Source organism: Dama dama, chromosome 5, assembly GCF_033118175.1.
Source record: "Dama dama isolate Ldn47 chromosome 5, ASM3311817v1, whole genome shotgun sequence".
Classification (NCBI taxonomy): Eukaryota; Metazoa; Chordata; class Mammalia; order Artiodactyla; family Cervidae; genus Dama; species Dama dama.
In genome coordinates, this window is record NC_083685.1 from 120026557 (window position 1) to 120039504 (window position 12948).

General features: G+C 61.1%; 2 protein-coding genes across 4 annotated transcripts; one reads left to right on the top strand and one right to left on the bottom strand.

Moving 5' to 3' along the window:
• Positions 1-60: 60 nt before the first annotated feature.
• LRRC45 (leucine rich repeat containing 45) lies at positions 61-7896 on the bottom strand. 2 transcript variants are annotated; one of them, XM_061144492.1, is made up of 17 exons: positions 7238-7896; positions 6662-6723; positions 6212-6282; positions 5774-5952; positions 5425-5553; positions 4456-4568; positions 4065-4123; positions 3696-3773; positions 3081-3216; positions 2923-3000; positions 2710-2821; positions 2553-2623; positions 2077-2169; positions 1896-1988; positions 1188-1361; positions 943-1090; positions 61-687 (listed from the first exon to the last, which is right to left on the bottom strand). In XM_061144492.1, the coding sequence occupies exons 1-17, from the start codon at positions 7455-7457 to the stop codon at positions 491-493; spliced, it is 2013 nt and encodes a 670-aa protein (XP_061000475.1). In that variant the 5' UTR covers positions 7458-7896; the 3' UTR covers positions 61-490. The 2 variants fall into 2 exon arrangements, 1 of the variants encoding a protein (XP_061000475.1); XR_009693071.1 differs by lacking the exon at positions 61-687 and having other exon boundaries at positions 956-1090; positions 1188-1417.
• A 208-nt stretch (positions 7897-8104) lies between these two features.
• CENPX (centromere protein X) lies at positions 8105-11808 on the top strand. Of its 2 annotated transcripts, none has more exons than XM_061141255.1 (5): positions 8105-8187; positions 10546-10597; positions 10798-10851; positions 11134-11222; positions 11310-11808. In XM_061141255.1, exons 1-5 carry the CDS (start codon positions 8158-8160, stop codon positions 11322-11324), a joined length of 240 nt encoding a protein of 79 aa, XP_060997238.1. In that variant the 5' UTR covers positions 8105-8157; the 3' UTR covers positions 11325-11808. The 2 variants fall into 2 exon arrangements, with proteins under 2 accessions (XP_060997238.1, XP_060997237.1); XM_061141254.1 differs by having other exon boundaries at positions 11445-11808.
• Positions 11809-12948: the final 1140 nt, after the last annotated feature.

Genomic DNA, 12948 nt, shown 5'->3' on the forward strand with positions numbered 1-12948 from the left:
CAGGGCCCGGGTTTGGGAGCACAGACTGATGTGGGAGAAAGGCACTGGAACCAAAATGGATCACAAAGTGCAAAATTCTGTATTTCAAAATACCCTGGGGTGAGCAAGCTGCAGAGCTCCTGGTTGTAAAAGGTGACTGCACCACGGTGGGTGGGGCCGGGAGAGCTCACGCACTGCTCCTACCTTCTTGGGTCTGTGTTCTCAGGCATGTCACTCCCTGCGATGGGGATGACTGAGTGGGGAGGGCCCTCTTGGCCAGCCAGGTTCTGGACCGCCCCCACCACCCAGACAGGGACCCTGATTGTAAGCTGCGGCTGTCTTGCTCTCAGATCCTGCCCAGCACTGATTTTCCACGTTACTGGCTGTAGACTCTGCGCAAAGAGCCCAGACCTGCCAGTGGCCTGTTCCTGGTGAAGAAGGGAGGGGCAGGCGTCAGACACTCGTCCGACAGATGCCACCTTCCTGCCGCTCTCAGACTTTCCCTGCCCCCTCACTTTTGGGGGCTCAAGGTCCTCAGGGGGGACCCCTGCACATAAGCCAGGACAGCATTTTGCAGGAAGCTGGCCCTTTGGGCCTCCTCATCCCGAATCCGGGCGATCTCAGCCTCTTTAAGGCGAAGCTTCTCTCGGAGAGAGGCATTCTCGCTCTCCCTGTCCAGCAGCGCCTCCCGGTGGTCACTCGCGATCACTGCAGGAGGGGAAGTTCAGTGAGGAAGAGGGTCCGCTCCCGCTATTTAGGAGGTCCACAGGGGGCTGGCGGGGTGGGGTTTGCTCAGGGTCCCCTGGGCGTACACACACCCAGCCTCCCCTACCAGCACCTCCCGGAGCGAAGACCTGGGCCAAGCTCAGCTCTCCCGGCCCGCCTCCTCCTTCTGTGGGATGGCCTAGTAAGGAAGGCCCTGCAGAAATGCCACGGGGTGGAGGGGCCTGGGGCTCAGCTCGCCTTTCAGCTGGCGTTCCAGGGCCGCGGCCTTCTCCTTCAGTGCTTCCTGGGCCGTCAGCTCGGCCTGCAGGCGGCCATTCTGCTCTTGCAGCTCCAGCCGCACCCTCGTCACCTCAGCTACTTTTTCTTGGTCCTTGTTGCTCAGCTCCTGCCAGGCAAGGAGGGGTGAGTGTGAGGTGCTGGCTGGGGTGGGGCGGGGGAGGTGCTCCAGGGGCACCACCGGGAGCCCTCAGTGTCCCAGCTACCTGCTGCAGCTCCTCCAGGCGCCGCCTCAGGCTCTCCACCTGCAGGCCCAGCTGGCTGGCCCGCGCCTGGGCATCGGCTACCGTCTGCTTCTGCTGCACGCAGGCGCTCTGAGCCTCGTCCCGTGCCTGCGCCAGCAGCCGCAGCTTCTCCTCCAGGTGAGCCAGGTGCTGCTGCTGTGGGCCCAGGAGAAGGACGGGTGAGCTGCTCTCTGGCCTGTGGCTCTGAGCTCCTGTGAGGAGTGACCCCTGCCCCTTCAGGCTGAAGGAAGCTTATATTTGCAAAGTGGAAACCACTTTGTCACTACAGTTAACACATGCCTTGTTCTGAATGGGTTCAAACTCGAATGAGGAGACTCCCCCGTGTGCCAAGCTAACACCATCCTGCCGCCTGGGCCCCCCACCCCCAACTTCCACCAAGTGGTCACAGGCTGCACATTTGGGACAAACCCCTTCCCCACTGTGGGGAGGGAGGACACTGGCTTTTTGCAGGGGGGGCCTGGAGGTGGTACTGATGGGCTGAGTGTCCTCATCTGGCTCTTCTGCACCCCTGGAGCTCCTGTTCCCTTGTCCCTCCCTACAGAGCCAGGAGACAGCCTCGGTCGTGCCCACTTAAGCTCGAAGGGCTGTGCAAGCCCAGCAGCTCATGCCAGCCCCTCAGTGCTCTCCCTGGTGGGTGCTGTAAGCAGTGGGCTGTGACCCTGAGCTCACCTCCTCCAGGCGGACTTGGTTCTTGGCCTTGATGAGCTCCTCCTCGGCTTGGCTTCGCTCACTGAGTGCCGCGGCCTTCACCCGGCTCAGCTCCTACACCACAGACATTAACCATCCTCACCCCTTGCCGGGGGACCCCTTCTAGCCACACTCAGCCTCCCAAGCCTGGCACCCAGCTCACCTCCTCGAGTGACAGCCGTGCAGCCTCCAGCCTCTGCACCCTCTCTTGCATGGCTCTTTCACTGTCCTCCAGGTGGCGAGTCATGTGCTCCACCTGCCCAGGTGCGAGGCAGGGATAGGGCTGGCAGTCTGGCCCCCTAGGTTTCCCCTCATGGGATCCCCACCCTGGAGGGGGCAGATGAATCTTGGGGACCCTGTTCTTTCCAACTAGAGGCTGCCCCAAGTGGCTTCGGAGGAAGCTAGGACGGAGGGCAGGTCCCAGTGCTGCACCCCAGATGGCAGCCTGCACTGTGCCCGGGCACAGTCAGGGTCCCTTCTAGAAACCGGTAGGGAGGGTTTGGGTCTGACATCTGCTGGGACTGTCAGCAGCAGCCCAAGGTTGTTGAGGGAAGCCCAGCCAGGAGTCTGCCTTAGGGACACCGTGCCCCACTGGGGGAACAGGGAGGGCAAAGCCCAGATGACACAACTGATAGGCACCTCCTTGAAGCGCAGGTGTTCCGCGTCCTCCAAGCTCTGCCGGGACCTCTTCTTCTCCAGTTCCAGGCGTTCTGGAAGCACAGGGGAGACAAGTGGGTGGGACTCCTCATGGGGCCCCTGGTTCTCAGGCCCCAGCAGCAGGCCTGGGTGTGCTGACCTTCAGCCTGGACGGCCCGCATCTTCAGCTCAGCCGTCGTGTTGGTCAGCTCCGTTTTGGTCAGGAACAGCTGCTCCTGCTGAGATTTCACCTTCCGCTCCAGTTCATCCACCTGCAAAGTTGGCAAGGAGGGAGGAAGCTTCGTTCAGCTTACCCGAAGTCCCACCCCAGGCTCCCCAGGGGCTGGCCCCACCCCACCCCCCACCCCCATACCTGGTTTCGCAAAAGTAGGTTCTTTTCATTGGCAGCAGACAAGTCTCTGAGGAGCTTAGACTCCCGCTCTGCAGCTTCCTGGGGGTAACACAGCAAAAGGGCATCAGTGCCCATCTGCCACCATGCACCCCAGGCCTGCCCACCCCACACCCACCCACCTGCTGCTCCAGCCTGTGCTCCTTGGCCTGCCTCTGTGCCAGGCTCCGCTGTTCCTGCTCTGTGGTAGCCAGGAGCTCCCCCAAGTCCTGGGCCTTCTGCTCCGACAGAGCCAGGGCAGCCTCTGTCATCTGAAGTCTGCAAGGAGAGAAGGGCCAGCCCTGCTCCAGCCGACCTCTAGCCTTTGCTAAGGTCATTCTTGCCAGGCCACTACTCCTGCTAGTGCCCCTTGAGCTAGTCTAGGCTCCTCAGAGACTTGTCTGCTGCCAGTGAAAAGAACGTGCTTTTTGCAAAACCAAGTAAGGGGATGGCGGGGAGGGGGGGCAGGGTGCGGGGCAGTGGAACCAGGCTTCTAGGGAGCCTGGGGTGGGGCTTGGGGAAAGCAGACAAAGCTTGACCTTCCCTCCCTCAGTGCCCGGTGCCCAGCTTTGCAAGCTGATGAGTTGGAGCTCTTCCCAGAAAGCCTTCTCAGTAACTACCCTAGCGGTTTCCCTGACTTCCTTTGTGCACTGGAACTTGAGTCCCGATTAGGATGGTCCTCCTCTGCCCTGTGGGCAGGCCTATAAAGTGTTCTGAAACCTCCTCATACCCCCATCCTGCCCTCTGCCCCTCCTTACTTGGCCTTGAGGGCATTGATGATGGAGTGCCTCTCATTCAGCGCTTCCTGAAGCTGCCCCACACGTGCAGCCGATGCCCTGTGGACAGAGAGGAGGGTTCGAGGGGCCCAAACCCGAGTCGTCTGAGCCCCTCCCTGAAGCGGCTGCTGCCCCTCATGCTCACACAATGTCCAGGTGTGGGCTTAGGCAGTGCTCAGTGGCGCCTTGAACCCTCCAGCCAACTCCCTCAGGAAATACAGCCCACATCCTTGTCTGTGGGGAGATGACCAGGCTCACACATTAGGTCACTCCAAGGCCAGAACCAGGACCCAGACCCCCAGGGTCCCCCGCTGCACTGCTGCCCTGCCCTGGACCCGGGGCCAAGCTCACTTGCTGCTCCTGGCCATCTCTTCTCTCTGTCTGTCGATCGTCTCCATCAAGTCCATAAACTGGGGACAGAGCCAGGCAGAGCCCGTCAGGGCCCAGAGCCTGCTCACTCCCCATGGTTGGCAAGAAAGGAGGCCAACATCTACTGAGGCAGCAGGACACCAAGGAGCTGAGCCTCATCCAAGGAGAGGGAGGCCCAGGGGGAAGTCCAGCCACCCAGCTGAAAGGCATCAGAACAAGAGGCTGCCTCTTGGGCCTAGGTACTGGCTTCTCGGAGAGGCTCCAGAGCTCAGAGGGAGGGAAGGTGGCCATGGCATGGGGGCTGAGGGGGGCTCTTTGTCCACACAGCCGGGACGGGGCGAGGCCCTGCGGTCAGAGGCAGCATCGTCCTTACCTGCTTGGACTTCTCCTCCCGGAGGTGCCGCACCTCCTTGCTGAGCACCTGGGCACGGGCCTGGCTTTCCCGGAAGACGGTCTGCCGGTCCTGGTTGTGGTCCATGGCTTGCTCTGTTGGAAAGAGTGAAGTCGTCTCCTGGGGGACTGAGCCCCAAGAATGGCCAACGGCCAGCCCACCCCCATGTCTTAACCACACAGATCAGACCCCTCAGGGCACTAGCAGATGAGAGGCTCAGAGGCGGCGGGGACAGGGGATAGGGGCAACAGTGAAGCGAGGAGCCTGGGAGGCACCTGGTAGGGGGGACAGGCTCATGGGGAAGAGGTTGCTCAACTGTCACAAAAGGTGGGCATTTGGATTCTTCCCCAAAGGTTAAAAGCCAACATGTGACTTTTAAGAGGTGAATGTTGTGCTCAGCTCCCATGTGCTGGAAAGATCCAGGCAGCATTTGGAGAGGGGCCGGCCAGAAGCGGCCACACTGTCAACTGGGGTGACTCAGAGGCAGGTGCAAGAACCAAGAAACAGGAGAGGACATGAGTTGGGGAGACTCAGGAGATAGTAACCTCACACTAGATTCTGGCCAAAGCTTGGGCCCTCAAGGGGCTGGTGCTGCTGGTGGAACAAGCACTCAGCAGGCCTGGGATGGAGGAGTTGAGGGTCATGACAGAAGGGACCGTGGTGTGAGGAGGGGACCGTGGTAAGCCTGGGCCGTTGGCACTCTGCAGGCTCCCACCTCTGCCCTTTCTTCCTTGGTGCCTGCTCCCCGCTCCCTCTGTTTCTAACACTCTACCATTGTGATGCCTTTATGGTTCCAGCCCAAGCGGCCCCTCTCTCGGTGGATTCTGGCCCAAAGGTTAAAGGCCAAAATGTGACTTTTAAGAGGTGAATCAGCTGATCCCGTCAACAGGAAATCAGCTCTATGCCCTGCTTCAAACAGTGCAATTTGCCAGCAGCCCCATGTGCCCATACCCACGGCTCTGAGGATGTCGCCCGGGATGTTATTCCCAGCCAGCTCCAGCTTCCACAGGGTTCTGTTGCTGGGGAGACAGTTCACCAGGGCGCGGCCCCCGAGGAGGCCAATGTGATTCCAGCGCAGGTCTGGAAGGAAATGTGGTGTTGCCAGGGGTGGGAGGGCTGGCCCCGCCCAAGACACTGGCACTTCCTGTGATGGGCCACAGATCAGGAGTCCGGCTCAGTGTGCCCCTCCTCACCACCCCCTCCCTTCTGGGAGAGGACAGAGGAAGCATTGGGAGGGCTTGGGATGCAAGACCTCCCTGCCTGCTCTGAGGATGGGGAGGGCCGGTGCTGGCAGCCTCACCCAGTTGCTGGAGGCTGGCATTGCTCTTCAGGGCCAGGGCCAGCTCCTCGGCGCCCTTGTGGTTGATCTGGTTGTTGCGGAGGTCCAGCTGCTGCAGGGTGCCATTGGCCGCCAGGGCCCCGCAGAAGGTAGCAAAGGCTTCATCCCATGTGCCCAGGTTGTTCCACTCCAGGGTGAGGCTGCAGGAAGGGTGGACATGAGGTGCATAGCCCGAAGAGCATCCTCCTCCCATGGGATCCAGTGGGCTCGAGGAGGAGCACGGGCTTGGGGGCTCTCTGGCAGAAATTGAGTAACTTATACCCACCTACCCCTGACCAGAGAAGGCTGGCATGAGGTGTGAACTCCCATGTTGCAGAAGAGTGTCCCCTGGAGCCAACCCAGAACCACAGAGAGAGCAGAGGCTGCGGGGAGAGCTGGGGGCTGGGACTGCCACCCTACCTCTGAATGGACTTGTTCTGTCGGAGGAGTTTTGCCAGTGCCTCGGCCCCTGCTGCTCGAAGGTTATTGCCCTAGGACAGGAAGAGGCCATCCAGTCACTCTCCGGCGTCCTGGGCTGGGCTCTGAATACCCTGGTCAGGCAGCGGGTGAGGCCACGGCATGCTCTGAACAGACGTGTGGCTCCTTTCAGATTCTGCCTTCCCTGACCAGAGTGGCCTTCTGATGCGGGCTCTTTCAGTGTGCTTGTGAGAATGCTCTGGAACTCACATTTCTGCCCTCAGAACACCAGCATACATTCATGAGACCATGAGAAAACGGTGCGGAGCCTGTGTGCCCAGAGCGCTTACAGACATGGTCTCTGGCCACCATGCAGACTCCTGGTTGCCAGGATACCTGCATCTTCTCTACTCCTGCTCTCAGGTGGCATGCCCTGAGTGCAGATCCACCCACCTTGAGATCCAGAAACCGCACAACAGTGTTGACACACAGCCCCTGCAGCAGCAGCGTGGCCCCTGTAAGAGAGCAGGGCAGTCACTCTCCACCCCTGGCGGCTCCATTTTGGGGCAGCTCCCCAGACTCAGGGGAGGGACAGCTGTCCACGTGGCCCCCACCAGCCAGGGTTCATGCCAAGTCACCCCACTTCTGTGTCAGGTTTGAAACAGCTTCCAAGTGCCGAGTCAGGCTGCTGACCCTTGTGCTCATCAGCACGGCAGGACTCTCCTAAGCTGGGGGACGCTAAGGGCTTTCCCGTTAAAAAGAGAAATCGCCTTCTGCGCCCAAGTTTCCAAAGGGTTGCTTTAATGACAGTGAAATGGAGAAACTTCACCAAAAATAAAAAAAGAGATCAGGTGGGACAGAGAGTTCTTTGCTAGAGGTGCCAAGCACCAAGGACTGGGGTATATGTAGCTAATGAGCAGCAGTGCAAAAGCAGCCAGAGGAGGTGGCCCTGAAGCAAAGGGCTTGAACCCAGCCCCAACTCTGAAGTTGCAAGGACTGCCCTGGGCGCTGCCGGCCCTTGGTGCCCACCTTCCTCACTCAGCATGCAGTCACTCAGGATGAGCTCCGTCAGCAGTGACTCCTTCTGCAGCAGCTTGCCCAGAGCCCTGCAGGTGTCCACTGTCAGGCTCTGTGTGGCCAGGTCCAGCCGGCCCTGCGGCAGCTGGTGCAGTTGCTGCAGGACAGTCTCCTGGGGTTCGGTCCCACTCTCCTTGCACAGCCGACTGTAGGCGCGCCGGAACTCCTCCATGTCCCTGGAGTGCAGGAAGGGCTTCTCCCCAAACTCCTAGACAGGACTCACCAGAAGCCAGCTGGAGCCAGGAAGCCAGGGAAAGGCAGAAGGGCAGGGCCTCTCCCATGGGGGCCTACAGAGGCCCCGGCAGCTCAGTGCGGGGCACAAAGACCCTAAGTCCTCAGCAGGCGAGGAACAAGGAACAAACTGAGTTGGTCCAACAGGCAGGAGGCCCCAGGAGGGAGGGGGCAGGTGATGCTCAGGACACCGCAAGAGCCGGGGACCGAGGAGGTGGGCGTCCTCGGGGGCGGAGCCTCCAGCGGCAGAGCCTGTCCGGGCGTCGGACGTACCCCTGGGCCCCGGGCCGGAGGCCCTAGCCCTCGGGCCGCTGACCCCGGCTCGTACGCCGCAGGTGTACGCGGCCTCCGCGCGCCTCAGTATCCAGGAAGAGCAGGGCGCGCCGGGAAGACCTGGTAGAAACTACGACTCCCAGGAGGCCTTGCGGAGGAGGCGGGCTTTCACCACGGCCAATGAAGGCGAAGGAGCGGGCGCGCGCGGCGGGCCTATTGGTTGGCGTTGCGAGGGCGGGGCTCCGGGAGGCGCGCTCTGGGTCGATTGGCTGACAGCTCGGGGGCGGGGCTCCAGAGGGCGCGCTCAGGGTTCATTGGCTGGGGAGGCGGGGGCGGGGCTCCAGAGGGCGCGCGCTTTTGTGGCGGTCATGGAGGAAACCGGAGCCGCCTTCCGGAAAGTGAGAAAGGGCGTGCTGGCTGGGCGGGTTGGGGGCGCCGGGCGAGGTTTCTGTGGCTGGGGGACCCGCACGGGGCCGGTGGGGACGCTGCGACCCCTGTTCCCTGCCTGACTCACGTGCGGGTCCTGAGCCGGCCCCCGCGCTGCCATCTAGGGTGAGCCAGTTTCCAGAATCCGGCAATGACCGCCATTCCGAGCTCCCTTCGTCCTCCGTGGTCCCGTGCCCCGGTAGCAGAAGGTTGAATAGGCGCCCTAGTCTGTGGCCAGACGGAAAGTGTCTGCAGAAATCGGGCAGGGGTAGGTGCTGGCACAAATGCAGGGAGACTCAGAGAGGAGCCCGGGCCGCCGACCCCTGCCCCTCGCCCCGCGGCTACGGGTTCGGCAGGACTCTCCTCCCTCAAGGGTTTAGCGTAAAGCACAGTGCGACCCAGCTCGCTGGTAGTGTAGACACAGCTCGGCTGTGTATTCTAAAGCTTCTTTTTGGCCTTTTTCCTGTTACGCCAGACCTGTGCTTTGCGTCTCGATTTAACCGGGCTGACTCCGTTGTCTGGTGTGTTTGTGTCTCTACGAGTGCTCTTCTTAGCAACACACCCAGCAGTCAGGCACTGGGTATGCACCGGGCATGAATTGGCCCGTGTAATGCTCAGCACCCTAGGACATGGGTCCTAGTACTGTCCCTACTTGCCCGGGGGAGAATTCAGCAGAACTAGGGTCAAAGCCAGGCCATCCACTTCCAGAGTAAGCCCCTTTGCCCTGCACCTGGCAAGTGCTGCTCTGGGTGGATGGATAGGGAGGCCCGCCACCTCCCACACTCCGCTGGCTATGAGTGGTCTGGGTCTCATTTTGTTACTCTGCCTTACGGTTTGGAGACACTGAGCCCTTGAAGTCAGGCCTTTGTGAACCTGGGGTGGGAAGGTGCATCCCAGCCCCTTGTGAGCACTGCCTTGTCCAGCCTGTCCTAGTGGGGATTTTCGCTCTTTTATCACCCAGAGCTGGGGTTGTGGCCATTACCCATGACCAAGGCTGTCGCATCAGGGGTTGTGTTGCCTCCACACAGTGGGACAAAGGCTGACCACATCCCAGGTCCCATCATCCCCTCTGCAAATTTAGGGAATCTCCGCTCCCAGCTGGTGTTGATCCCTTTGTCACGACCACCCCATGCAGCTGCCCCCCAGCAGCAATCTGACTGATTTAGCTCTTCACCTGGGTCTGGGAGCTGGTGGAGCGGTAGAGCCTTCTGGGCCCTTCCTGATATCTTCCAGGTACATGGGCTTCCCCAGTGGCTCAGTTGGTAAAGAATCTGCCTGCAATGCAGAAGACCCATGTTCAATCCCTGGGTCAGGGAGGTCCCCTGGAGAAGGGAATGGCAACCCACTTCAGTATTCTTGCCTGGAGAATTCCATGGACAGAGGAGCTGGCAGGCTACAGTCCATGGGGTCCCAAAGAGTCAGACACCACTGACTGACTAACACTCCAGGTACACAGCCTGTAGGACCAGCAGGTGGCGCCAGGCTCCCGTGGTCACAGCTGGAAGGGTGAAGCTGCTTCAGCGCTGCTGGTGACCAGTGGCAAGCTCTTCGCCTCCAGAGCTGGGTCTCCAGTGGGGTCCACTCCCTCCACTCTGCTCTCCAGCTTTGCTGAGCTGCACTGGGCAAGGCAGCGCCATCTCCATGGCCAAGGCTGGAGGCCTGTGGGTCCTTGGCTCACCTCTGCACGACACCTGGTTTCTGGGCTCCTGGGCACCCACTGCTGCTGTCCCACGTCCCCAGGTGCTCTGTGGGCTCCTCATTCACAGCTTCTTCCAGCTGGTCCCTACCCTCAGCAACCTCCCTGGGTCCCCTACCTTGACTGCCCATTGACAAGGAGCCTGGCTCCTGCTAAGCTCTGGGGTTACCCTTCCCCATTACAGGAAGATCCCCTTCTCCGTGCCATGCTGTAGGCCCCAAGGAGGGACCTGGGATGCAGCTGGCACCGTGCTCAGAGCAGGGTCTGACAAAGCCAGGCAGTGTTAGTGACATGGGCAGGCCTGTGAAGGGGCCCACTGTGGGGAAAGCAACTTGTCTCTGGGAGCAGGAGCACAAGACCATTCTGGATACCATGAGGACTGGAGCCCAGAGCAGTGGGCAGGCACCTTGGCTGCTCACTCGTGTCTGCCACACGCATCTCATATCTGGCTCTCCTGGAGGCATTCGCAGGGAGGTATCGCCCCATGCCTAGTCCTCCACCCTGGGGAGACCCAGCCCCACAGACAGCATTTCCAGCTGGAAATTACAACCCCATCCCATCCACAATGAAATGACTAAAGGGTCAGCAGGAGGGGTGGGGGAAGTGGCTCACTGATGTGCCCTCTGTCCCCCAGGAGCTGGTGAGCAAACTGCTGCACTTGCACTTTAAAGACAAGAAGACCAAAGGTGTGTGAACCCGAGGCAGGGGTGGGGTGCTGGGACCCTGCGCTCCAGCTCTGCAGGAGCCAGGGCCTCAGGGAGGGCTGGGTGGGCCAGACAGAGGGTGGAGGTCACCAGCCTGAGCATGAGCCACACCAAAAGCGGTGAGGGTGGAGTGGGGCAGCAGGGAGAACGCGTACTTGTAACCTGCTCCCTTTGCCTTGCAGTCAGTGGGGATGCGCTGCAGCTCATGGCTGAGCTGCTGAAGATCTTCGTTGTAGGTGAGCAGAGGGGCCCGATAGCGTCCTCTGGGGTCCCACCCAGGCTTGCCGGACCATTTGTGATCCCTTTACATTTTTCAGTGAGGCTATCAACACACCTTTTTTCCCATTTTCCCACAAGCACCTTGTCCCTGAAAATTTCTGTATTTCAGAAGTCTCAACCTGTCTTCTGAGCTGTCAGCTGGCACAGGGGTGGGGGAACAGCCAGGGCTGTGGCCCAGGGGGGTTGGGGTTCAAGCCCCCCCAGCTTTCTCTACCTTACTTCTCCCTGCATCACGGCAGAAGCGGCCATCCGCAGTGTCCGGCAGGCCCAGGCAGAGGAACTGGACCATGTGGATGTGGAGCAGCTGGAGAAGGTGCTGCCTCAGCTGGTAGGTGGGCCTCCAGAACAGGGCCTGGGTGGGGAGTGGGTGGGTGGCCCACACCCATAAGGCTCTGAGCACGCCTCTCCCCCACAGCTTCTGGACTTCTAGGGTTTCCACCCTCACTGTGACTGCCTGCTGGGAGTCGTAGCCTCTGGCTGCAGACATGACAGAAGCTGCTGACCCACAATGTTCTCCTCCAGCTCCCAGCAAACCACCCCTCTTCCCCAGGTCATCCCTTCTGCCTGCTGCTGACGGCCAGGACACAGCATGTGGAGGGGAGAGGTCACTGACAGGATGAGGAGCCAGGTGCCTGGGTGGGTGCCCTACCCACCCCGCCCCCGGGGGCAGCCAGGTGCCCACCGGTGTGAGAGAAGCACTCGGTCACTGGGAAGCGGGTGGCGGGAGACCCGCCCACCTAAACAGGTGGCCCACATGTCCTCTGCACACACACAGAATGGTGTGGTTCTGCCACTGGTACCAAAGCTAGTGTGTCACCTTCCAGCCATCCGATACTCCCCTCAAAAGATGCTTCCCTGAGCTATATATTTGTTTTCAACAAAGCAACATCAATAAATCAGAGCCACCTCCCCAGGCACAGCCTCCTGTTGCCATTAATCACCCAAAGTCAAGTTGCTTCGAAGCTGGAAGAGGACAGAGTAACAAAGACCATGTATGAGTACCCTGCCGAGGGCCGGGCTTGAGGGGCTGTGACATCGGAGCCCTCGCACGTGTGGCTGCTCGCCTGGGATGGTGCCTCTGCCACGGGGCTGCCGTGGGCATGGGGTGCCAGCAACCGGCCGGGATGCCCAGGGATGTGTGGGCAGGGCTCTTTGGGGGGAGAGGGGTCATGCCAGTGGAAAGGACCACTGCCCCCAGGGCCCAGGCGAGGCAGGTCAGGGCTGTTCAGGACCTGTTAGGAGCCCAGTCAGGAGGCTTGGCTGCCCTCTGGGGCCCAGCAACCACCCCCCCACCCCCCCAGCACCTACCTCCCATTAATTCTGAAAGCTGCCTGGACTTGTCAGCCTAGGATTGAATCACCCCGAGGGCTCTAGGCCCAGTGACCTCGGAGTCAGGACTCTCATGGAGCGGCGGGACCTGGCCTGCTGGGGAGGGACATCTGCCCGACTGCCATGGGCACCCAGGAGCCCTGCCCCCACCCCCAAGGGTGGCATAGGTAGGGGGCCAGCCCGCCCTCCCTAATTTAGCCCCGCTGGCTCCTTCCTGCACCCGTTCCCTGCCTCTGCCCCCCATCTTCCTCTCCCCGCCTCCCACAGGGAGTCTCAGGGCTTCAAAGCTCTGGGCGCATGTGGAAGTAATTAGACCTGAGGGGAGAGGCTGGCGACAAGTGCCAGGGCCCATGCCCCCCCCACAGCCACTTTGAAGTGCACTCAGACAGTGGGGCCAGCGGGGCCCCGGGAAACCCCAGGCAGGCCCTGCCCGCCCCGCCCTCCAGGGGTGGAGGCAACATCCTCTCTCCTGTCAGGGACTGGGGGCCCGGCCTGAGCTGCAGCCAAGCAGGCGACGCCCAGAGGCCTTTCTCCCCAAACTTGTGTCCTCCACAGAGGGGGAGTTAATGTCAGTGAGGTTCAAAACCAAAGGGCAGGCAGTTCAAGGAAGACACCTGTGTCCTTAACAAGAACAAGCCCCAGCAAGCAGCCTCTGGGCTCACGTGTCACCATCCAGCTAGGCTGGGGGCCTCTGGCTGGGAGCTTGGCCCGGAGCGGAGGACGGA